General features: G+C 30.2%; 2 protein-coding genes across 2 annotated transcripts; one reads left to right on the forward strand and one right to left on the reverse strand.

Moving 5' to 3' along the window:
* Window positions 1-1494: 1494 nt before the first annotated feature.
* On the reverse strand, window positions 1495-11730 carry LOC132745806 (transcription elongation factor A N-terminal and central domain-containing protein 2-like). The gene is made up of 4 exons (XM_060734789.1): window positions 11546-11730; window positions 4453-4594; window positions 2827-3020; window positions 1495-1690 (listed from the first exon to the last, which is right to left on the reverse strand). Exons 1-4 carry the CDS (start codon window positions 11648-11650, stop codon window positions 1499-1501), a joined length of 633 nt encoding a protein of 210 aa, XP_060590772.1. The 5' UTR covers window positions 11651-11730; the 3' UTR covers window positions 1495-1498.
* A 1076-nt stretch (window positions 11731-12806) lies between these two features.
* Window positions 12807-24349, forward strand: LOC132745807 (STING ER exit protein-like). The gene is made up of 7 exons (XM_060734791.1): window positions 12807-12986; window positions 17401-17515; window positions 17925-17966; window positions 18722-18845; window positions 19391-19480; window positions 22033-22125; window positions 22821-24349. Exons 1-7 carry the CDS (start codon window positions 12866-12868, stop codon window positions 22872-22874), a joined length of 639 nt encoding a protein of 212 aa, XP_060590774.1. The 5' UTR covers window positions 12807-12865; the 3' UTR covers window positions 22875-24349.
* Window positions 24350-24692: the final 343 nt, after the last annotated feature.

Raw genomic sequence — 24692 nt, forward strand, 5'->3', positions numbered from 1 at the left:
ATGGGTTTTCTTTGGTGGCTTATATAAATTAAATAATATCTCGTATGCATGTCTGTAGATTTGAATACTGTGAAGGACTAGTACCATGGTTGCACAGAATACATCCTATTTTTTATGAAATTATGAAATAGAATGAATAGTAAAATATAATAAAAATAGTAATTGATAAAACAATTTATTTAAAAATAAAATGGTTGTATAAAATATAATTCAATCACAAATTTTCAAAATACAATTTACAATAAAGTCTAAAAACACTGATGAATGCCGATCAGTTGTATGGAAAGAAAGAAAATTTATTTTGTCACGAAATGGCTTATTAACATGCATGTCAATTACTAAAAATATTTAAATATTTTATGAACTGTGACATCAAAATTAACTGTAGATTATTTATGTACAGAAATATATACAGTAAATTTAACCATCATTTCTCTTGTTATGTACTGGATCTTTCAGGTATGTGTATAAGCATACCTCAAAATCAAAACTGGAATAGAATTGTTCACATTAATTGCACATTTCCTCATCTGTATTTGTACATGTATTTTAAACTCTTCACTAAATATCATAAATGGTCTTGTCTACCGCCAATCTTGACAAAATAATAGGGGTGTAACATTAAAACGGATATGGTCAGTTTTTAGCTAAAAACAGTTAAAAAATTAATAAACCAGTAACCAAATTTAGTACATGTTTTTGACAAAGAGGCAAAATAGTTTTAAATTGATTCTAAATATTACCTGTGTTTTTTTTAGATAGCAAGATATGACAATTTGTTTGTATTTTAATTGTACTCAACAATATATTTTTTCTGACCTGCTGGAGTACGGTACGACCCTAACTGAAAATTGTTACTCAATATTTGGATATGTATAGTAATTATTACGAGTACTATAAAATACGATAAAAATATCTCGTCATATAGAACAAAGTTCAAAATGAAAATCTAAGGATTTTATTAGTACCGTCCGTTTAACATTTAAAACCGTTATTTGAGGTCGCCATTTCAACGGTTAGCATTTCTTCTAACCGTGACACCCCTATGGATAATTGAGATATGTATTTTCTTCAGTTGAATTTGATGGTGTTTTTGTCAATTTTTTTTTATAGATTTACATGTACATAATATTATGTTAAAACCTTGTTCTGCTGTTGGCGTAATACTTCAATATTTTTCATATATAAAAGATGACAAGTTCTAAAACATTCCAGTCACGTTCATTGTCCAACATTCACAAATATAATACTGTTTTCTAACTCTCATTTCTCTCGCAAGTTAAAGACTTTATAATATCTAAAAATAAACTTGATCTGAAATCACTGATACATGAAACTTAATTATCTTGATTAAATTCGTTAAAAACTATCAAAACTCCTGCTAAAATTTTGAAAGCTACCTATGATTATAACCAAGTTTAACCATAAATGAATTAAACGAAAAAGTAATAAATTACAAATTTCTCAAAATCAAAACACCACTCCAAATCTGTCTTCATCAGCTTTTCTTATTATCTTTTACAAAGTCTGTCACAGTGATCTCCCCTGATTTAACTTTTGTTCTTAAATCTTCCTGGTTCTTTAACATGAACACTAGATGTCTTATAGTTCTTCTGTAACTGTTATTTATCAGTCTTTTATGAAGTTGAAAAGTCTCCCTCTCTATGGCCTCGGGAAGTTTATCTGAGGCCTGAAAAATTAAAACACAAACATTTATTTTACTCTGATTAAAGAGATGAATCTTATTAAAATCATATCTTAACTGTCCCTCCACTACCCTTAGCTAGGTAGCAAAAAGTATATGAGTGAAAACAATGGTCTGATTTTAATGAGATTGGTTAAAGATATATTATGTTCAAATTTGATATTTGAAAATATTGATAATTTTGCTACACAGTCTCTGTATAAATATAAAATAAACATGTTTTGACTTCATATGTTAAGTTTTAAACTCCACACACAATATGAAAATATAGTGTCATTAAAAAACTGGCAGTTTTTTAAAGAAATGATCAGCTTTATTTGACCTGTAATAGAGAATGCAGCTTCTCATACATAGTTTATACATTCCTTTTATTCAAATTAGAAATATTTAGTAAGAATTTCATAGATTTCAATATATTTCTGCTCAAAGATGAGCATAGTATATTTTTAATATTAGGACTGCTATTGAATATCGAGATATTGATATATTATTGATATATATTCAACATTTGATTTCATATGGTTTTAATATTTAGAAAATCAAACCAATTTCTTCATCAGTTCATGTCTTGCGATATTATTTCACTATTTTGTCAGAAGAGAGAATCCTGAATTCAATTTTTCAGATGTCAGTGAGAAATTATAAAGCAACTACATATATATATTTTCTTTTAGTATGTTGTATTTTTGAGGGCTGAAACAAGCATGCATGTACCATGAAAACAGTAAATAAAACATATTCAAATGATAGTTTCCACTGTACAAGCTACCTCATTTAAAACATGTATATCAATGTACATTTGTACATGTGTATTCCTGATATTCCAGCAATTCCAGTTTTGAAATAAAGAAATTATTTGAATTTAAGGTTACATAGACCTTGACTTTTTTATAAAAAAGGGGTGTGGCAGGCAGAACTCATCAAAATACATCCACATATCAAGTTTAAAAGTCAAAACTGAATATATTGACCATAAGCAAAAACTTAATCGACCAAGTAAACAAAGGACATTATGACCTTGACCCTTGATCTTTCGATCTAAAATGAGTATGCCAGGAATAGACACAATTAGCATGCTGAAGGTTAATATCAATATGATTTTTCATTTCACTCAAACTTACTTGAACACATAAAGCTTCTGTCAGTAATTTCGTGCCTGATGCCCTCAACTTTTCTGTCTTTAGATCACATTTTACTTCAATCATGGGTCTCTCCATATGCTCTACAAAATGTGTCCTCCATTTCACATACACCTTTTTAGCAGCTTTCCTAATATCTTCATCTTCATTATTTTGTAACTTCTTAATAACATTACCTACAACAAAGGACTCATGTACACATGATTTTCCTGCATATATAACAGACTTCAATAAAAAGGCCTCTTCCCAAATGAAGTTTTCTTTAAAATCATGCCATCTTCCCAAAATTCTGAACTTAAAACTGCTTTTTTACTTCCCAATTTAACAATTTTAGCAATAGTTTCCCCAAAATCCCAATTAAGTGAGAAAAATCACTGACATATTCTTTTTCAACATTGTATCAATTTCCCTTTAACAATTCCTACAAAGAAGCATATTTCTGTAAATAAAATGTATTCTGTTTAAACATTTCCTACAAAGTTGAATATTGTATCAATTTGTTTTCTTTCCTACAAAGAAACAAATTTCTCTTTAATATTTCTTGCATAAAAATTAATATTATCTCCCCCATTTCTACAAGATAAACTCAAACCAAACTCAAATGTTTAATTTGAATCTTGATAGATGCCATCAACCCATACCAACATATAATATAATAATATAAACAACATGCTTATGCAAGAGAAAATTGAAATTTCATGTGGCATTAGCATTATACATTTTAAGTAATTTTTTACTCTGCTATAAAATATATGACATAATCTTTGCATTATCAATATTATGTATGCATTTATTGTTTAAGTAAAATATTAACAGTGTCCTTGAGTCTAACATTTCCTTTCGTAATTTGAGTTCGGACCAAATGTAACACAGTGACACTGTATATTGCTAAATAATACTTGTTCATATATAGTCATTATTATGTGAAGAAATTAAAACGATAATACAGTTCTATCAAATCTGTCAATGCTACCTTTAGATTTTGTTTAATCATGACATGTATGCCAACTAACATTTTTCACGGTAACAAAAGGTCATGCCTCTGTCAAGTTATATAGCTGTGTTCACGATTTCTTTAGCAATTTTTCCTTTCATAACTGTGTGACTGGGTAAACATTTTTGGAAAACTTTGTTACTGACAAGAATATGGGCCCAAACATGTCTCGAAATGAAGTTTTATTTATATGTGAATCATACCATGCACTGTCTGATTTACTTGTCCATTTTGAGAAAGACATTCACAAGAGTTGATGTGTTGACCACATTTTCCTACAGTATATTTTGTTAACAAAACTTTTCTGAATTTAACCAGTACTGCCACAACTGGTCTCAAAATTGTTTATGAACATGGTCATGACCGAAGTGAGTCTCGAACCCACAATCCCCTTGCAGTCCCTGGATTTAGAGGCATACACCATAAAGCTGCATTGGCTGTAACATGTTCTTTACATGAGAGCAATATATAAAAATTTGCCAACCACATCTTATGCTTTTAATTATCTAAAGAGTCTTCACCAAACAAGTTTTATAGTATTGCTGTTGCACAATGTCAAAATAAAAGGGACATTTAATGTTATGGAAGCCAGAACTGGCTTTTAGTTAACTCACCTATTTTTGTACTCATCATTATATGACGTGGTGGAATCTTCTTGAGAAGCTCGGAAAGGCTATGGAGTTTCTCTTCTTTGGAAGAAGTAGCAAGCTGGAGCCGTGATTTATGGTGTAAAATGTCATCAACCACAACTACTCCCTGCAATACCCAGTATCAAAGTACTTGAAATACTAGTAAATCAAAATTCAGGAAAAGCCAAAATCTTTTCCATTTAAAGCATTCAGCAAAAAATTATCATCCTTTTAAGTGTAAAATTTTACAATTACTAATGGGTTTTTATCAATCAAATTAAGAATCAGGGTCAGCTCGGCCCTAAAACGTACTAGGCCCTTGAGTCAGCTCGGCCCTATTCCAACTTGGCACGGGTCAACTCGGCCCATAATTATATATTACTGATAATGATTAGAATCTACTTTTATCACATATTTTGATATGTTTTCATCATAACTTTCATGGTTTAACATTTTCACACTAACAGACCTCTACTCAAGGATATTGAAAAGTTTTATTGATGAAAGTACCAATTTGTATGTGAATTTGTAGAGAAAGAAAGAATTTACAATTTATACGCATGTTTTGCTACTCCAGATTTTTTTGTAAAAAATTTTGTTAAAAAAGCGGTATAGATGGATACCGAAAATAAGCTATTTTCGCGAAAATAAGATCGTGGCTACGAAAATAAGATTTATTTTTTAAATAGTGCATTTATCTGTTGAAATAATTATGTAAAATATATATTTATCCATTCATTGAATGATTTTACAGCAAATTAAAATTTTAGAACCAAAAAAATATTTAAAAAAGTGAAATTTGAGCCGAAAATACTATCGTACCAAAATAGCTTAAAGCGAAAATAAGATCGGGTCTACGAAAATAAGATTTATTTTGATAAAATGTATTGAAAACGTATTTTTGTTGTTATTAAATGATTTGTATGAATGAAATAATAAAGAATGAAGTATTTTGTAATGAAATATTAGACGTTTGTGAGGCATATATGGTAATTTCCCAAATAGTATAGAAAGAAGGCATGCGAAAAAATAACCCAAGATGGCGATCATAACTCTTATAAAATTGTATTACTTGCAAATAAGATTGTAAGAATTGAATTAAATCTTCTCTTATAAGACAATAAAAAGGTAGTGGTGAAAAAGTATCAAAATAAAAGCAAGAATTAGCTAGTGCGAAAATAACCAGAAACAACGACTACAAGAATAAGATCTACTGCATATAGAATATGTACGAAAATAAAATCTATACTGTACAGTACTCTACGAAAATAAGATCCGTAAGTATGAAAATTATGTACATACGAAAATAAGACCTGTTAGTAAATAATACCTGAATGAAAATAATATATGTATGAAAATACTACATGTACGAAAATAAGACCCAATTGATGATCTATACGAAAATAAATCTGTAAACGATTAAAATCCGTATATATGAATTGATATTTGTACGAAAATAAGATCTAATTGAAAATATGATCTATGCCAAAATAAGATATATATACGAAAATGAGCTTTGTTAAAAAATAACACCTGTATAAAAAATACTATATATGTACGAAAATAAGATCTGTAAAAACAATTACTGCATTAATTAATATATCTGCACGAAAATAAGATCTACTCGTATACGAACATAAGATCTCTGCAAAAATAAAATCTGTATGAAAATTATGTTTTCGACTAAGATTTTTACAAATCTTTTTATAAGATCTGTGAATATGAAATTTGCATGAAAATAATATCCTTACGAAAATAAGATCTATACGAAAATAATACAAATGTATTAGTATGAACATAATATCCTTACGAAAATAAGATCTATACGAAAATAATACAAATGTATTAGTATGAACATAAATAATATCTGTTTCAGAATGATACGAAAAAGAGATCAAAATCTGTAAACAATAAGATATCTATATGAAAATAAAATATCAATATGGAAATGCTCTTTACCAATATAAAAGATAATTGAAAGTACGTGTAGATTCTAATATGAAAATAATATCTATATTCAGTAAAAAAAGTATATACTTTTATTGCTTTAATTAAGTGCTTTAATTAGATAATGCATAAACAAGATATTTAAATTTGAGAGAAGGAAAAAAATAATACAACGTATGACACGTGCACATGACTGTCGGCAGCAATCAATGCGTTTATACGATGATTGGATTATTGGATTTTCGCACTTATCGTAATTGACACACACTTATTAAAGCCCATCATTAAAGGTGTTTATTGGCGATTTATCATAGTCACCAATCATATCAAATTTTCATATAGATATATGGAACGCCGTGACTGTCTTATGTAATCAATGTTTTTGTTATCTTGTGAAACGATGATATTATTTTGTCGTTTGAGCATGTTAACATGTGCAATTTACATCATGTCTTGTCAAATGAACATGCTGATTTGTACAAACAGCATGTTAACTTGTCAAACTATTATGATGACATGTGCAGACAACATGCTATCTTGTCAAAGTATCGTGATGACTTGTGCAAACAACATGTGAACTTGTCAAAGTATAATAATGACTTGTGCAAATGACATGGTAACTTGTCAAAATGTAATGATGACTTGTGCAAACGTCATGTGAACTTGTCAAATTATTGTGATGACATGTGCAAACAGCACGTTAACTTGTCAAAATGTCATGATGACTTGTGCAAACGCCATGTTAACTTGTCAAAGTATAATGATGACTTGTGAATAGGACATGTTAACTTGTCGAACTATCGTGATGACATGTGCAAACAGCATGTTAACTTGTCAAAGTATAATGATGACTTGTGCAAACAGCATGTTAACATGTCAAATAACCATGATGACTTGTGAAGACAACATGTGAACTTGTCAAAGAATTGTGATGATTTGTGCAAATGACATGTTATCTTGTATCATGCTGACATGTCAAAACGCACTGTTAACTTGTCAAAGTATCATGCTGACTTGTGCAAATACCATGCTAACATGTCAAAATTCAATGATGACATGTGTAAACAGCATGTTAACTTGTCCAAGTATCATGATGACTTGTGCAAACGACATGTTAACTTGTCCAAGTATAATGATGACTTGTCCAAATGCCATGCTAACTTGTCAAATTTTCATGATGACATGTGCAAGCAGTATGTTAACTTGTCAAATCATCGTGATAACATGTGCAAGCAACATGCTAACTTGTCCAAGTATCATGATGATTTGTGAAAGCAACATGTTAACTTGTCAAAATTTCATGATGACATGTGCGAACAGCATGTTAACTTGTCAAGGTATCGTGATGACTTGTGCAAACTACATTCTAACTTGTCAATGTATCATGGTGACTTGTGCAAATGCCATGTTAACTTGTCAATGTATCATGATGACTTGTGCAGACAATATGTTAATTTGTCAAAGTATCGTAATGACTTGTACAAAACACATGTTAACTTGTTAAGGTATTATGAGCATACCATCACGATAATTCGACAAGTTAACATGCGGTTTGCACATGTCATCATGAAATCTTGACAAGTTTACATGTCGTTTGCACAAGTCATCATGATATTTTGACAAGTTAACATGTCGTTTGCACAAGTCATCATTATACTTTGACAAGTTAACATGTTGTCTGCACATGTCATAATGATTATTTGACAAGTTAACATGCTGTTTGAACAAGTCAGCATTGTCTTTAGACAAGTTATGATGTAAATTGCCCATGTTTATATGCTTAAATGACAAAATAATATCATCATTTCACAAGATAGCAAAAACATTGATAGCATAAGACAGTCTTGGCGTTCCATATAGATATCTTATTTTTTACGCGCACTTCTTACGATTCAACAAGTACATTAAATTCCACTGATAAAATCCCATCCGAACGAAATTAAGCACACTTCCGGCTCTATTTTGTGTAATCATCCAGGTCAAGTGAAATAAACATTGATTTAATGAACGCGTGAATAAATGACCAATCAAATTCGATTACATCGGGAAATCCATTTAGGTCATTCCTTTAAATTATTTATATAATTGGTAACCTAATACTAAATATCTTTCATCCAAATATATATTATTTTTCGCTTTTCATAAGCGCATGTCGTAAATGTAATTGTAATTTTTAAACCACGCCTTAAAAACTAGCTATGAATGAAAATCACGATTCTCGTGCTCGAACGAAATGGATAGTAAAAGTTGTAGTAGTAATTTTCCCACGGCAAAATTATTTCACTTCGCACCATGATAGCAAACTCTTTTTATGCTGTATTTTTTGTTCTAACTGTTTTCCTATTGCTGTAAATTTCAAATAGTACTTCTGTATGTATAGGTGTGTGTGCGTGCGTGCGTGTGTGCGTGCGCGCGCGTGTGTGTTTATGTATGTGCGTAACAAATATATTATTTCTGTTTGTGCGTGCGAGTGTGTTAATTTTTCCCTGATTTCTAGATAACTTGAGATTAAATTGTAAAAATTTGCAAAGACATATATATATATTTTAGCACTTGTGTTAAAAGCTTATAATATTTACCTATGAAATTTGTATGTTGATAATATCCACTTTCCCCACATGAAACTTAAATTATGATACCCATTTAATATTGATATATATATTTGTACACATGTAATTACAAAATGTCATCTTGTAATCTGTGCCTCTCAAATAAAGATTATGTTCTGTTCTGTTCTGTACATATTTTGTTATAAAAAGATATATTTTTACACAGATCTTATTTTCGTTAAAGATCTTATTTTATAAAGACATTATTTTCATAGAGTCGTTTTTCATATCATTCTGATAAATATATCATTATCATACAAATATTATTTTCGTTTAAATCTTACCGCTATACAGACATTATTCTCGTACAGATCTTAATTATTTTCGTATAAATCTTATTTTCACACGAATATTATTTTCATACAGCTTTTATTTTCACAGATCTTATTTTCGTATCAATCTTATTTTCACAAGGATATTATTTTCATACAGCTTTTATTTTCACAGATCTTATTTTCGTAAAAATCTTAGTAAAAAACAGACATTATTTCATACAGATCTTATTTTCATATAGATCTTATATTCGTGCGTATAATTTTCTTACATTTTCTATAGGATCTTATTTTCGTATATATAGTATTTTCATACAGGTATATTTTTTTACATACATGTATATTATTTTCATATGTATCTTATTCTCGTAAGGATATTATTTTCATGCAACTTTCATTTTCACATATCTTACATTTGTAAAAATCTTAGTCGAATACAGACAATATTTTCATACAGATCTTATTTTCGTATAGTTTTATTTTCAATAGGATCTTATTTTCGTACATATAGTATTTCCATACAGATCATATTCTCAATACTTTTTGTACGAATATCAATTCATACAGGTTTTGACTTTGAACTGTTTACAGATCTTATTTTCGTACATGTAGTACTTTCATAAATAATTAACATTTTCATACAGGTATTAACTATTTACAGCGAGATCTTATTTTGGTATATACCTTTTTTCGTATGAACATTATTTTCATACAGCTTTTATTTCTTTACAGATTTTGTTTTCGTAGAGTACTGTTATGATTTTATTTTCGTACGGTACATATTCTTATATAGATCTAGATCTTATTTTCGTAGTCGTTGTTTCATGTTGTTTTTGCAATAGTTCTTTTTTTTTCTATTTTGATACTTTTTCACCACAAACATTTCTTATAATAAAGACTTTATTTAAAGAGACAACATAAGTCTTATAAGAGAATATTTCATTCTTAAAACTTATTTGCAAAATCACTAAAAGTAAAGTTAATACTATTTTAGTATAAGTTATGAACCATGTAAATCTTATATATATTTTCGTAGATGCCATCTTGGTTATATGTTCATGCGTTCTTACTATACTAAATTTGGAATATTTGCCATATTTGCCGCACAAACGTGTAATATTTCATTACAAAACATTTTATTCTTTATTATTTCATTCAAACAAATCATTTAATATCAGCAAAAATACGTTTTCAATACATTTTATCAAAAATAAATCTTATTTTCGTAGACCCGATCGTATTTTCGATTTACACGGCAATTCAAGCTATTTTCATACGATAGTATTTTCGGCTCAAACTTCACTTTTTTAAAATATAGTTTTAGTTCTGAAATTTATTATTTCATTCATACAAATCAATTATTAAGAAACAAAAAATACGTTTTTAATACATTATATCAAAAAATAAATCTTATTTTCGTAGACCCGATCTTATTTTCGCTTTACACGGCAATTTGAGCTATTTTCGTACCATAGTATTTTCGGCTCAAACTTCACATTTTTAAATATTTTTTTGTTCTGAAATTTTAATTTGCTGTAAAATCATTCAATGAATGCATAAATATATATTTTACATAATTATTTCAACAGATAAATGCACTATTTAAAAAATAAATCTTATTTTCGTAGCCGCGATCTTATTTTCGCGAAAATAGCTTATTTTCGGTATCCATCTATACCCTTAAAAAAGCATTGGTCATATTAAAGAACAAATTCAATCTAAAAACTCTATTTATTGATCAATATTTAACATATATTGTCTTGATATCTCTTCTTAACAAAGATAATTTCAAACAATACGTACAGGTACACTGCCAACTTTTTCAATTTCTGTTTGTTCAAGTGATCATATTTCTAAACTTTATAGTAATTTTCTCCTAAAATTTTTTATTAATAAACAATCTATATCCTAATATATGTTTTTAATAGAGGGCCGAGTTGACCTGTGCCGAGTTGCTCCGTGCCGAGTTGATATAGGGCCGAGTTGACCCTTTACCCAAATGAATCCTTAAATATTAATTTTATGAAATGATATTTTATTTGTTAACTTAAACCTTTATTTTATATTATATTATGTATACTTATGTTTATGTAACTTAGATTTATGATATTGCAACAACAACAATAAATAAATAAATCAGGAAGTATTTGGATTATAAAACCCCTGCTAAAAAACATGCATTAATTTTAAATTAGATATCCGAATTCAGTTATCCGAAATTCAAACTTTCGCGAAAATTATTTATTTTACCTTTAAAGAAGTTATCGTTGCTTGTTTCATTCTTGATCCGCTAGCTTTTTCTTTTTGAAGCCTAGAATCATTTGCAGTAGGATTTTTAATGAGAAATCGATCCATTTTTTAACAAATAACCAATTTTTTTAACAAGTTCAAAGCATTGATAAAGGCCGTGTTGTCGTTCCGGTATATATAATGTACAGTACAGATAAAAACTCTGGTTTTTCCATTTCGGTATTAGACTCTCATACATTTAGTAGCGTTACAATAAATGAAAAGAAAAATCAGAGATTTAAAAAGAGAGTTTGATTCGACAAATTCATTTGCAATGTTTGACAACTCTCTTGGCTATATATAGTCTTTGAATTGGTATTTTTTTTTGTCCCAGCTGCAAGCAACAATTCTTTCTCAAGAACACTAAAGTATTTTCTTTTTAAGGTTTTTTATTTGATGCTTCATACATAGTACAGTCCTCTAAAAGGTTTAAATGTTTCTACTGTTCCACAATTACAAAGACATGTGCTTTTAGCCCCAATCTTACTCAAATGACCATTGAGGCAATTTCTCCACTTTGAAGCTGAAGTAAAACCACAGGGACCCAGCACAGTGTTGGGATAGTGTAAGAAAGTAATTTAGAAAAAAATATATTGTATATATATATTATATATAAAGTATAATTTTTTTCTAGAATTATTTTTTACACTATCCCAACACTGTGCCGGGTCCCTTTGAGTAAAACGGTTGGTCAAGCTACATGTTTTTGTTTTTTTAGGGTTTGGACTTGAGACTTGAATCTATAGAGATGCCTGCCAGTTTCACACCTACTCTATTATTTAATGCGGGAATATTCTCATGTTGTAAAATTGCAATGAAAGTTTGATTGATTAAAATAAATTACATGTATTTCATATCAGTCATTTAAAGTTTGTGAACTTTTGTCTTAGATACATATAGCCCGGAGTTAAATATTTTATCAAAATTACTAATGATAAAGAAAATTAGCAAATAAAAGATTTATTTGTTGTTGAAATATTTACTCTAAATAGACTAAAAATTACAATGGGTGATTGTCTTCAAAATTGGAGTGGGGCTGAGGTGTCTCGTTTCCGATTTGACTGTAATTCTAGGCTTTTATTCTTACATTTAAATCACAGCTTTAATTTCATTGTAAGTCATGTTTAAATCAAACCCCAACAGGATTTTTTAGAATTTTTCCTGATTCAAAACAACCCGTACCTTGTTGATACGGGATTTATCTCATACCGGAAATGTGCATTTTGTAAACAACAACAACAACAACAACAACACTTACGACGTCTAAATGAAATAAACGAAATGCCAAAGGTTGTTTCAAAGTCTCTTGTATGTACGGACACCAAAGATGAAGAGGAATACCAAGGAGAAAAGCCTCTCAATGTTTATTATTGTCTGTGTGGCCAAATGTGCTTAATTATAGGTAAAAATGAATAGTTATAAACCATTCGTCCCACTGACGATTCGCCCCACTTTTACAATTTTTACAAGGTTACTCCGCATTTGTGAATGATGCACCAAAGCAATGCTACAAATGTTTAACAAATTAACTCTTAAAAAGATCACATTTTATCTGCTTCCTTCTTGTATTTTTATTACACTTCAAGTTTGACAAATGTGTAAGGTAAAGTAGGCTATATCCTGGAATCGGTACAAGTGAATGACAGACTATTCTCTCCCTTACCAGTTCCTCTCCCTGACGGTTATCTCCCTAACCGTTTCCTCCCCTGACGGTTCTCTCCCAAATTTGAAATATGCAGACAGTTCTCCCCCAATTTTATTTTTGTAAGTTACATATTATCATTTTAGTTTTGACTTAATCTAATAATATTTCTTAATGAAGATTATTAAAAGAATGTGTTTGATATTAACTGCATTTTATGTTTTATGTTTATCAGCTGAAAAGTGTTTTTCAGTATTTTAATCCTATCAACACCTGTAAATTTAACACCATTTTTCAGTATTTTAATCCTATTAACACATTTATTGTGAGAGATATAGATCATTGGACAGTGATTGATATACACCTGTAATTATGTTAAGGTCTAGCTTGTGATGTTCATTTATTTGTTAAATAGTGAATAAGGTGGAAACAAATATGTTCTAGAAAATAAATACAAACAACACCTGGTATGCAAACACATTCCACATTTACTTTTTTACGAAATTGATTTAAAAACATGTGGTCATTAACTTGAAACAATATATAATACAAAATAACTAATATAATACTTATTCATCAACACCTTTTCACAGCTATTTTAATCTAATCAACACCAAGGAATTAATAAACACCTCAATTATCACTGGCAGCAAACTTAATGCATACATAGAGGATATTTAAGTTTTTTCTATAAATACATGATTTATTTTCATCGAGTGGTATGAAAATAAATATTTCATGAGTGGCGTAGCCACGAGTGAAATATGGTAATTTTCATGCCACAAGATGAAAATAAATCATGTATTTATAGAAAAAACTTGAATTTTCTGTTTATTATGTACATTTTTCTCTTTTTTGCAATAAAATTTGAAAAACTTCCCCTTAAATTTTGTGTACTGGTAGAATTTAAAAGAAAGTAGTCCCGCAAGACACCAGTGAAAATACGGAAAATATGTTTCACTGCAGTGAAAAATAAATTTTTACAGTGAAAATATGGAAAATGAAAATACGCATTTTATTTCATCAATATTTCTCAATATTTCATTCATAAGTATATAATAAATGTGTGTATTGAACTTTTTTCATTATATACAAAAGTTTAGCAATTAGAATTTTTATTAATCATTTTTTGCTTTTTGCTTTTTAAAAATTTTATTTTTATTTATTAAAAAAATATATATATCTTATGATTATCCTAATCAAGTAAATTATTCATTAATTATTTTCAATGACTAAACACATTAAAAAGTATACATTACATCTAACTAAAAAATCAGAATAATTAACTAATATCATCATTGATCAATTATTATTCTATGTTAAAAAAAGTTTGTCTAATTCAATTTATATCAATTGATAATAAAGTTACAAATTTATTAAACATCTAAATACTTCAATAAAATATTTTTTTCTGTAATTTATATTATTATTTGATAATAAACTTACCGATTTATTGTTGCTGATGATGCTAACAAAATTGAAACTTGAATTAAACATCAGAATACTTCATTAAGTATTTTTCTCTCTAATTTATTACTATTTATAATAAACTTACCCATTTATCTAACATCTAAACACTTCAATAAAATATTTTTTCTAATTTATATCAATTCATAATAAACTTACCCATTTATTTATCATCTAAATACTTTAATAATAATGTAATTATAAGAATAACAATGGGGAGGAACTGTCTTCTAATTTGCAAATATGCAGCCAGTTCTCCCCCAAAATAGGGTGAGAACCGTCAGGGAGGAAACGTCAGGGGAGGAACTGGTAAGAGAGAGAATAGTCTGACTACCGGTACAAGTCAACCCGGCCCCAAGTCAACCCGGCCCTAAATTGGTCAACCCGGCCCCAAACCAATGTTATGTCTGGTCAACCCGGTCCAATTTTTTTATTATTTATTTTGCTTTAAAATATATAGAGGATATTCAAGTTTTGTCTATAAATACATGATTTATTTTCATCGAGTGGAATGAAAATAAATATTTCATGAGTGGCGGTAGCCACGAGTGAAATATGGTAATTTTCATGCCACAAGATGAAAATAAATCATGTATTTATAGACAAAACTTGAATTTTCTGTTTATTATATACATTTTTCTCTTTTTTGACATTAAAATTTGAAAGACTTTCCCTTAAATTTTGTGTACTGGCAGAATTTTAAAAAAAGTAGTCCGGCAAGACACCAGTGAAAATACGGAAAATATGTTTCACTGCAGTGAAAAATAAATTTTTACAGTGAAAATACGGAAAATGAAAATACGCATTTTATTTCATCAATATTTCTCAATATTTCATTTGTAAGTATATAATAAAAACACTTAACAACAAAAACAACAACAAAAGTTTAACGATGATATCTTTTATTATTTATTTTATATAAAAACTATCAATAATAACAAGCAAGCAAAACATGCATGGTTTACTTATTTACAATGTTCAATGCATAGTTATACAATGGTCAATGCATAGTTCTACAATGTCACACACCCCAGCGTTTTTTTTTCTCTACTTTGGGTATAGTGCTGGTACCAGACTGATTGGGAAAAAATGCGTTATTTTGACTTCTATTGGGAATATTTTTTAATGCATTTTTCAGCTACAAATATGATTAATCATCATGAATAAAGATAGCTAACAGCTTCCACTTCAAGGTAGAACTATGAAGTGGTGATTTATATGAATATGTTGGATTTAAATGATTTCAGATAAATTTCTTGGCCTTGTGGAAATTTTGAACAGCCATTTTGGGAATTTAAACATTGGAAATTGGGAATTTTAATGTCTATTTTCTATTGGGAACAGTACCGTTTTAGGGTAGTAGTTATATAAAGAAAAAAAACACTGCACCCCTACAATGTTCATACATACAGACACCAATTCACTAGTCGTCTTCTTCTAGTGTGGGTCTATACATGGAAGACACAATCTTCAATAGGGCAGTTGCTGACAGTTCTTTCGATCGATAGCAGTGAAATAAAACAAAACAAAACATTATAGATAGTTATCAGTGTAACTAGTTTAAATAGGTACTAGACGATAAATTATTAATGTTTGAATACAGATCCTTTCCAATATTAGCAAAATTATGGTACAAGTTAATTTCTTCAATTACTTTTCGAACCTTCAAATTACCATATTTATGAAATTGTTGTATACTCAAAAAATGAGTATTACCTATCCCAGGCACTGAAGATTTTCAACTGCATTGACAGTTTTTAAGTAAGATTAATTATAGAGAGAATTTAAATTCATACTGGTCAAAATAAAACCTTTATGAAGGAGCATAAATAATAATCTTACATGCACGCCCCTGTAATCTTAAATCAATAGCCGAAGTACATATACAATTCGCAATGTTAAATAGTTCGTAATTAAACATTTAATTATCAACAATAATGATATGATTAATTATATTTGCTACTAATGAGTGTGTTAACTTAAGGGCCGGGTTGACTGTAATTCCCTGGAATTTATGGCATCTGAAAAAATATTTTTTTAAAAATGATACATTCATATTTTGTTAATTATTGCAAATTTCTTACCATTAAAAAATGATGTACAAAGTGTGTAAAGCGACTCACATATGGCTAGTCACTTCCTATGAAAAAAATAAATTTTAAATGTGTATTTTACTTACTTACTGATATTGACAAAACACAAAAGTTGCCCAGGTAGACATTTTCACAAAAAGTAAACATATTCCTGGAAAAATTTGTAATGCTGATTGAAATATCACATCTGTTTATGCGCCCATTCATTTTTTTGAATTTGGTTTACCGTAAATAAATTTGATTTGTTTATTGAACACATTTTACTTGTTTCATTGCTCAAATCCCTAAAAACTTACTTATGAGTTATTTACACATTCCCGTGTTACTGGATATACACATTTTAAAGGGTTCACCCAACAGCAAAGCTTTTGAAAATGGTATATATCTTGATAAACAACCTTCACACAATAAGCAGTTAACTGAAACAATTATTGCTTGCAAGCATTTGAGTGCATTTTCCCTAGCTTTTTGACAGAGTAATAACAGACTATTTTTTCCCTGTTCCTAATTCACAAGTCAGTTTCATGCATAGTAACTAGATAATTTAGCAGTGCTAGATTCCTGCCATTCCTTGCAATACTATATATTACATTCTTGTCATCTCAATACTTCAGATTGTCCGATCGAAAAGTTACCATTACGTCCACGAGATGGTGCACGTGTGATAGATGGTGCCAAACATGCTTACAAAATGACCTGTGATCCTGATGAAATTGTGTATCTCCAAAGGTATATATTAAGTTGTCACATTTAACATTAACTTGCTTACTTTGTATAATCTTTATAATTATAACATTGTAAAAATAGAGTGGTCCTGCTTTGTATTTCAGTTGGAATTCTTGACATCATTGTAAATTTGGGGATGCTGACATCCAATTTAAAGATGAAATAGCCAAAAGAATTTCAAAATTTAGTGAGACTGCCCTGATGATGGTTACAGTTTATTTTGTTATTTAATATTCCCAACAAGAATCACTTAGGCTCTGTATATGACAAGTCATTAGTAGTAGTTACTTACATTTTGCTTATGAACAACCAATTGCTAATGACTTGTTATTGATGTTGTTTTGTTGTTATTGCTTTTTTAGCTAATATCAGAGGAGAAATTGCTTTAAATTAATTTGACACTATTTTTCAGACCAGCTGGAATTGAAAAACAGTATAGACAGAAGTGCAAACGGTTAGTTTTGAATTTGTTTATGATTTGCAAGGAATTTGTATCAATTTTAAAATGTTTCTGCATTATAGCATTGCACACAAGTTACATGTATTGTAAAAAGAAGGTTCTATGCATATATGATATAATGAATGAATAAAGAAAAAAAAATCACAGGCTATTTCAAATCATTTGCTAATATATTATTTTAATCTGATTGTCCCGAGAGCTATAATTGTATCATTAGAGTGTATAGTAATGTCATGGGAAAATTCTTCTGTTGGCACTGGTGCCGCTGTAAATTTGTAAGTTCATCATAAATGTGTTGTTGTGACTCCAAATCCAATCAAAAAGAAAACAACAGCAAATGAAATACAAACAACAAACAAAAAACACGCACACAAACTGAAAGCTATTTGTTTACTTACTTTATTGCATTGGCTATACCATTTTTCAAATGAATTTTTTTCTAGGCCTTGATACAAAGTTTATGTTTCTGTTTGTTATGCCTATATTGACATAATTATGTTTCTGGTCATAACTTGCGGGTCGATCAATCATATCAGCTTTAGTGGATAAGTAACTAGTAATTACCAATTCCTTCACAAATAATTGACTACTAATTCCACACGATTTATGAGTCAGCTGCGAGAGACAAATGACCATTAGACTCAATGTTCGAGATCAGTTGTCATGGAGATATGACACCTCTCTTTAGGATTGAACAAGTGACCCCCAGAATTGATACAATATTTACAATGTACACATGTTCTTAACAGATGTGGGCTGTGGATAGCATATCACCACCAGGGTAGAAGTACTGTCATGTTTATAATAGATGGTGCTATGAAGTTAGAAGGGGTGAAAAAAGATGTATACAGCCAGATTGCCAAACCCAAGAAGGTAAACATGGTGTACATATAATACCTGATTTACCTTTGATCTGTATAAACATATAATGGATTTGCCCTGCTTTGAATTTGTAATAGTCCATTCAAATTTTAAGGGATCTCTATATTAAAACATAGAAATTAAGCATGAAAGTCAGACTGCACAGATATACATCACCGTTTATCCCTGCATGATCATAAAAGGTGACTAAATGGGTTAGAATTACTTGAGTCTATGCATTTCTTAGCTCCAGCAGGTAAGGTGGTTTTGACCCCTAGTGCTCCTTTAAGTTTGTGATATCCGAGGTTAGCCACAATCATCTTTCCTGTGTAGGCATCAAATTACCAAAATTGTGTTAGTGAGCCTTAAAACTAAACCAAACAGATATGCAGGTTTGCTCAGCTCTATACTGAAAGCAAATGCTAATCAACTTCAGTTTTAAGAGTTAAAGTAACTCTATATGTTCACAGCTTCAATTCATTGGCAGGGTAGGTTGGTTTTACAAATTCTTGCTACAGTGTATGTAAAATTATTAAATATTCTATGTATTTTTACAGGTCACCTTGACAAAACATACAAAGAATATGGGCAAGTTTAGTTCTGTTACCGTGTCAACTATGGAAGATGAAGAAGAGGAACTTGAGGCGGTAAGTAGTCTCTGTTTATATTTGAGCGAAAACTTGAGCCAAAACTTTCTCTAAATATGGTAACATTTATGCTATTTTTATGCTCCCCGAAAAATTTGGTGGGAGCATATAATCGGCGCCTTGTCTGTCTGTCCGTCCGTTGTCTTGTCCGGAGCATAACTTGAAAACCCTTGGAGATAATTTGTTTAAACTTCATGCAGTGTTAGAGGGCATTGAGGGGGAGTGCAGTGTCAAAGAACCATAACTCTATTTTGCCCGGTTTTTGAATTATCTCCCCTGATAGAAAACTCTTGTCAGGGATATAACTCTAAAACTATAAGAGATATCAACATGAAACTTTGTAGGTGAATAGATCTCAATGGGTAGATGTGCAGTGCATAAGATCAATAACTCTTTTTGTCCTAATTTTGGAGTTATTGCCCTTTGTTAATTTTAACACTTTGAACTTTGTCCGGAACATAACTCTAAAACTATAAGAGATATCAAAATGAAACATTGTAGGTAGATAGATCTCATTGAGTAGAAGTGCAGTGCAAAAGAACTATAACTCTGTTAAGCCTCATTTTTGAATTATTTCCCCTTTTAGAAAAATCTTGTCCAGGACATAGCTGTAAAACTATAAGAGATATCAACATGAAACAGTGGCTGAGTGGCCGAGTGGTTAACGCGTCGGACTAGTAATCTAAGGATTGCTTACCGCGTGGGTTCAAACCCTGTCAGAGGCAAGCCGTTGTTTCCTTGAGCAAGAAACTTTACATTCATTGCTTAGTACTGGTTGGTTCCAGGAACAGATTCGAGAGTGTTTCAATAAGCTTATAGCTTCCAACACAATAGAACTAAAATAAATTTGTATAAACCAACATGAAACTTTGTAGGTAGATATATCTCAATGGGTAGATGTGCATGCACAAGAATCATAACTTTGCATTGCCTAATTCTGGAGTTATTGCCCTTTGTTTATTTTTACATTTTGAAGTTGTCCAGGACATAACTCGGAAATCATAAGAGATATGAACAAGAAACTTTGTAGGTTGATAGATCACATTGATTAGAAGTGCAGTGCAAAGAACAGTAACTCTTCCTTGCCTAATTTTGGAATTATTGCACTTTGAACTTTTTCCACGGACATAACTCTGAATCTACAAGAGGTGGACTTTCCTGTGTCCAAAACCTATTCGGGGAGCATCACCCGGCTCAAACTGGGCTCTTGTTTCAGTATAAATTTCCAAGAAAGGGGACTGAATTTTAGTACATATATTCTTCAGTTGTAAGAAGTTTTGTCATATTGTAACCAGAAGAATTTACATACAAAAAATACATAACTGAGTAAAATAAGTCTTATATGGCATACATTTTGCTTTGTTTGAGTTTGAGCTGATATTGGACATATCTTTGCACATTTACAGTGTGATACAAATTCTAAAATCATACATATGAAATTATGTGCGATCAAAAATTGATATCAGATAATTAAAAGTAGCACATTAGAATATCCCAGTACCACTTAGAATTGATGTGGTATTTCTGATCCCTAAGTGGAGTATGTTGATTATTGAGTATTGTACAATAACTGATAACGTTTTATTGGTAATTGCATGACTTAGTTGGTGGAGTAAGCAACCTATAATACATGTATAACAATTTATTGCACATATAAATGCCAACCTGACATTTAACTGTATACTTGGTATGTCTGTTTTGGCAGCCAGTTTTAAGAAGGTTGGTGTTCCGGCCCAAGGTGCTGGTTGTGTCTAAAAAATATGAAGAGGAATTTAATGTCTTTCTTTACCTGGGCAATAAAGCTGAAAAAAGTCACCATATGACAATAGCAATGCTGATGTGACTTTAAACCCAAAGAAAATATTTTATTACATGCTTTTCGGTGGTTTATAGAAATATATCAGTGTTATAAAACTAGTAATTTCACTGTTTAAAACAGTGAAATTACCACTTTGATAATTTCACTGTTTTGAATTTAAGCCCCTTACGTTGTTTCAGTAAAATACCAGCGTGCACAGTACTGGGTACCAACTTAATGACGTGACGTTGCAAATGACGTCACGTTGTATTATTATTTGGCGCGCTTTTCATTCAGTATTAGGTTTAATGTCTTTTTAAAATGTTTCTTTGCATGTAATAAAAAGAAAATTTGTTTAGTTTAGTGTAAGATTGAAATATATTTCACCTTGTGAACACCAAAAGTTCATATTTCACTCGTGGCTGCGCCACTCGTGAAATATACCTTTTGGTACTCACTCGGTGAAATATATTCCGATCTTACACTAAACTAAACAAATATCCTCTATATACTTTGCCATTTCCTGAAATTTTTTGGAAGCCTGCTTTTGGAAGGTTGGTAGTCGGACCCAAGGTGCTGGTTTGCTTCTGAAATAATGCACCATGAACGGGCATCTTATGTCTTCCTCTACCTGGGCAATAAAGCTGAAAAAGTTGCCATATCTGCTGAACAGTCTTGATATGACTCTAAACCCCAAATAAATTTTCTGTTTTATTCATATGTATCATATATTTTGTATTGAATAATTTTGCAGAAAGAGATTGCAGATTCATACGCTGCCAATGCCAAAGTCATTGAGAAACAGATGTTGAGAAAGGGAATGAGTAAACGAAAGTTGATGGAACAGGTACATAATCTTAACACTTGCACAGATTTATTTATGATATTTTTTTTCAAAAATCTATAATTTCCCCATATTCAGTATAGAAAGAGGGGAAAAAAATGAGAATTTGTATGTGGAAACAAAAAGTTTGGGTTTGTGGAGTAACAAAAATGTGTAAATGTGGAGGGAGGGGTTTCTTAGCATTTTAAGGTGTCTACCTCGTGAATGACTTGCTTCATGACCATGTCTCATCATATGACACCAGCAATAGCTAGTTCCAGGAAATGGGACACAAAATTGGTTTAAATACCCTATAAATTTTCTTCACAATTGAGCTAAAAGGCCCATTATGTCCCAGATATGCTTTAATTTTTGCTTTTATATTCATTTCTCAAAATGTTTTTTTTTTTTCATTTTGGTGCCCTATTGTAATGAGCACTTTTTTCAACAGGTAATAAGCATCTTTCATATCTAAAACCATTATTTAAACTTCGTAAGACTCATATTTGCCCTTTCTAAGAAAGGAATGATTCAATTGTTTCTGGAGCATAATGTATCTTTAAATCAATAATTTTTAAACTAAACTAAAACTAAAATAGACTTTTACCTTGTGCATGTAGGTACGAATTAAAATTTAATTGAATTTTACCATAACCTTTCCTAAAATTTATTAGCTGACAATAAAAGAATCTAATTTTTTTGTTCTATTTTTATCACAGGCTGAGGAGGAGGCCAAGAAGATGAGACCTAAAGGAACCTTGATAGATAAATAACATGCTGGTATCTGACAACAATTGTATATGTAACACTTAGCTAAACACTTGAAGTTCTAAATGTGGAGAAGAAGAGACCACGGTTCAAAAGAACCATGTTAAAGGAACAATTGCCTGCCACATGCTATGCTATCAAGTTCATCTGTGATAAAAAATTGAGTGAATGGCAGGGATCTCTGTGCCCAAGTGAACTGATAATCGACAATTGATGATGGTTTCAAGTGACAATTGAGTATGAATCCATGTTAAATGTTAAGAATGGATTATAGTGACATTCAAGTTGAGGATAGATCCAAGTTAAGTGAAATATGAGGGTGTATTTATGACTAGTTAAAGTTTAGCATGGCAAAATGACAAGATAAATATTAACATGGCTCAAAATTAAGTAAAAGTAGTGCATGGATCAAAGTTAAGTGACTGTAGAGTACTTGATTCACAATCTAATCAATGTCAATACACTGATGGACAGTTTCCTAACTAGCAGACCACACGCTATTCTTCTAAGTAGTTTTTCAAGTAAAGATAACCGGTTGCGTATCTCACTGTATAAATCATATGTAAAATGGTCTGTCATATGGTAGGTTTTAATACTTTAGTGTTAAAGTACATACTGTGACAAAACTAAGAACCAAAGCTTTCCATTGATGTAATGAATTTTTAAAATCAGACATTAAATCACAACAAACTAGCAGTTTAAAAACGGCTTAATTTGTATTGTTTTAGCGTAAGAGATATTAATTTTACTCAAAGATAAGGGAAACAACTCGTAATTTTTGACTCAATATACCTCGGTTATTTACGTAGTGTTTATGGGTGTAATAGTATGGACTGAAAACCTATCAATATTTGATATTAAAATTGATAAAATTGATTTTTTTTCATGTAATTATGTGAATAGATTCTCATTTATATTCAAATGTATTGTATAGATCAAAGAGGATATTGAATGAGTGTAGGTTAATACTATGTTTATTGAACGAGTTGAATAAAATCATATTATACAAGCCTTTAGCAAGGATAATATTGTTTTATTCAACAAGTTTGATAAATTTAGTATTGAATCTGCATGAATATAATATTCAAATTATCACATATTCAAAATAAGAAATGTTAGAGAGCCAATTTTCATCGAGATGCCTATAGTGTAAAGTTAAAATAAGTGCAATTTTACACCATATTTTTATATAGCATTAATAATGTTACGTTAAAAGTGTTATTACATTAGTGTAATATCAATTTTAGTAAATGGCTTTATTACACTCTTGCGCTTTAGTTTATGTGATAAATTTATATCCTTAATTCTTACTGTTTAAGATATTTTGATGATACCTTTAGAATTAATGTCCATATTGTATTATTATTTTTACTTTCATTTTTGTGATAATTGATTTGAAATACTTTTATGACATAGGCAATTGGAATGAATGACTTGAAACATGATTCAAGAGGAAAACAAAAATGAGCCATGTCATGACAAAACCAACAAAGTGGGTTTGCGACCAGCATGGATCCAGACCAGTCTGCGCATCTGCGCAGTCTGATCAGGATCCATGCTGTTCGCTATCAGATTCTCTACTTGTAATAGGGTTTGTAAGCGAACAGCATGGATCCTGATCAGACTGCGCGGATGTGCAGGCTGGTCTGGATCCATGCTGGTCGCAAACGCATTATGTTGGTTTTGTCATGACGCAGCTCAAATATTATGGTAGTTTGGTTGTAGTCATTATTGTCATTTAAAACATAAGTAATGTAGCCCATTTTTCAAACATTTTAATAGATATTTTTAGAAGTTATCTCCTTATTTAACCCATTAACTAT

The sequence above is a fragment of the Ruditapes philippinarum genome, unplaced genomic scaffold (assembly GCF_026571515.1).
Source record: "Ruditapes philippinarum isolate M1 unplaced genomic scaffold, ASM2657151v2 ctg945_1_1_1_1, whole genome shotgun sequence".
In the NCBI taxonomy this organism is placed as follows: Eukaryota; Metazoa; Mollusca; class Bivalvia; order Venerida; family Veneridae; genus Ruditapes; species Ruditapes philippinarum.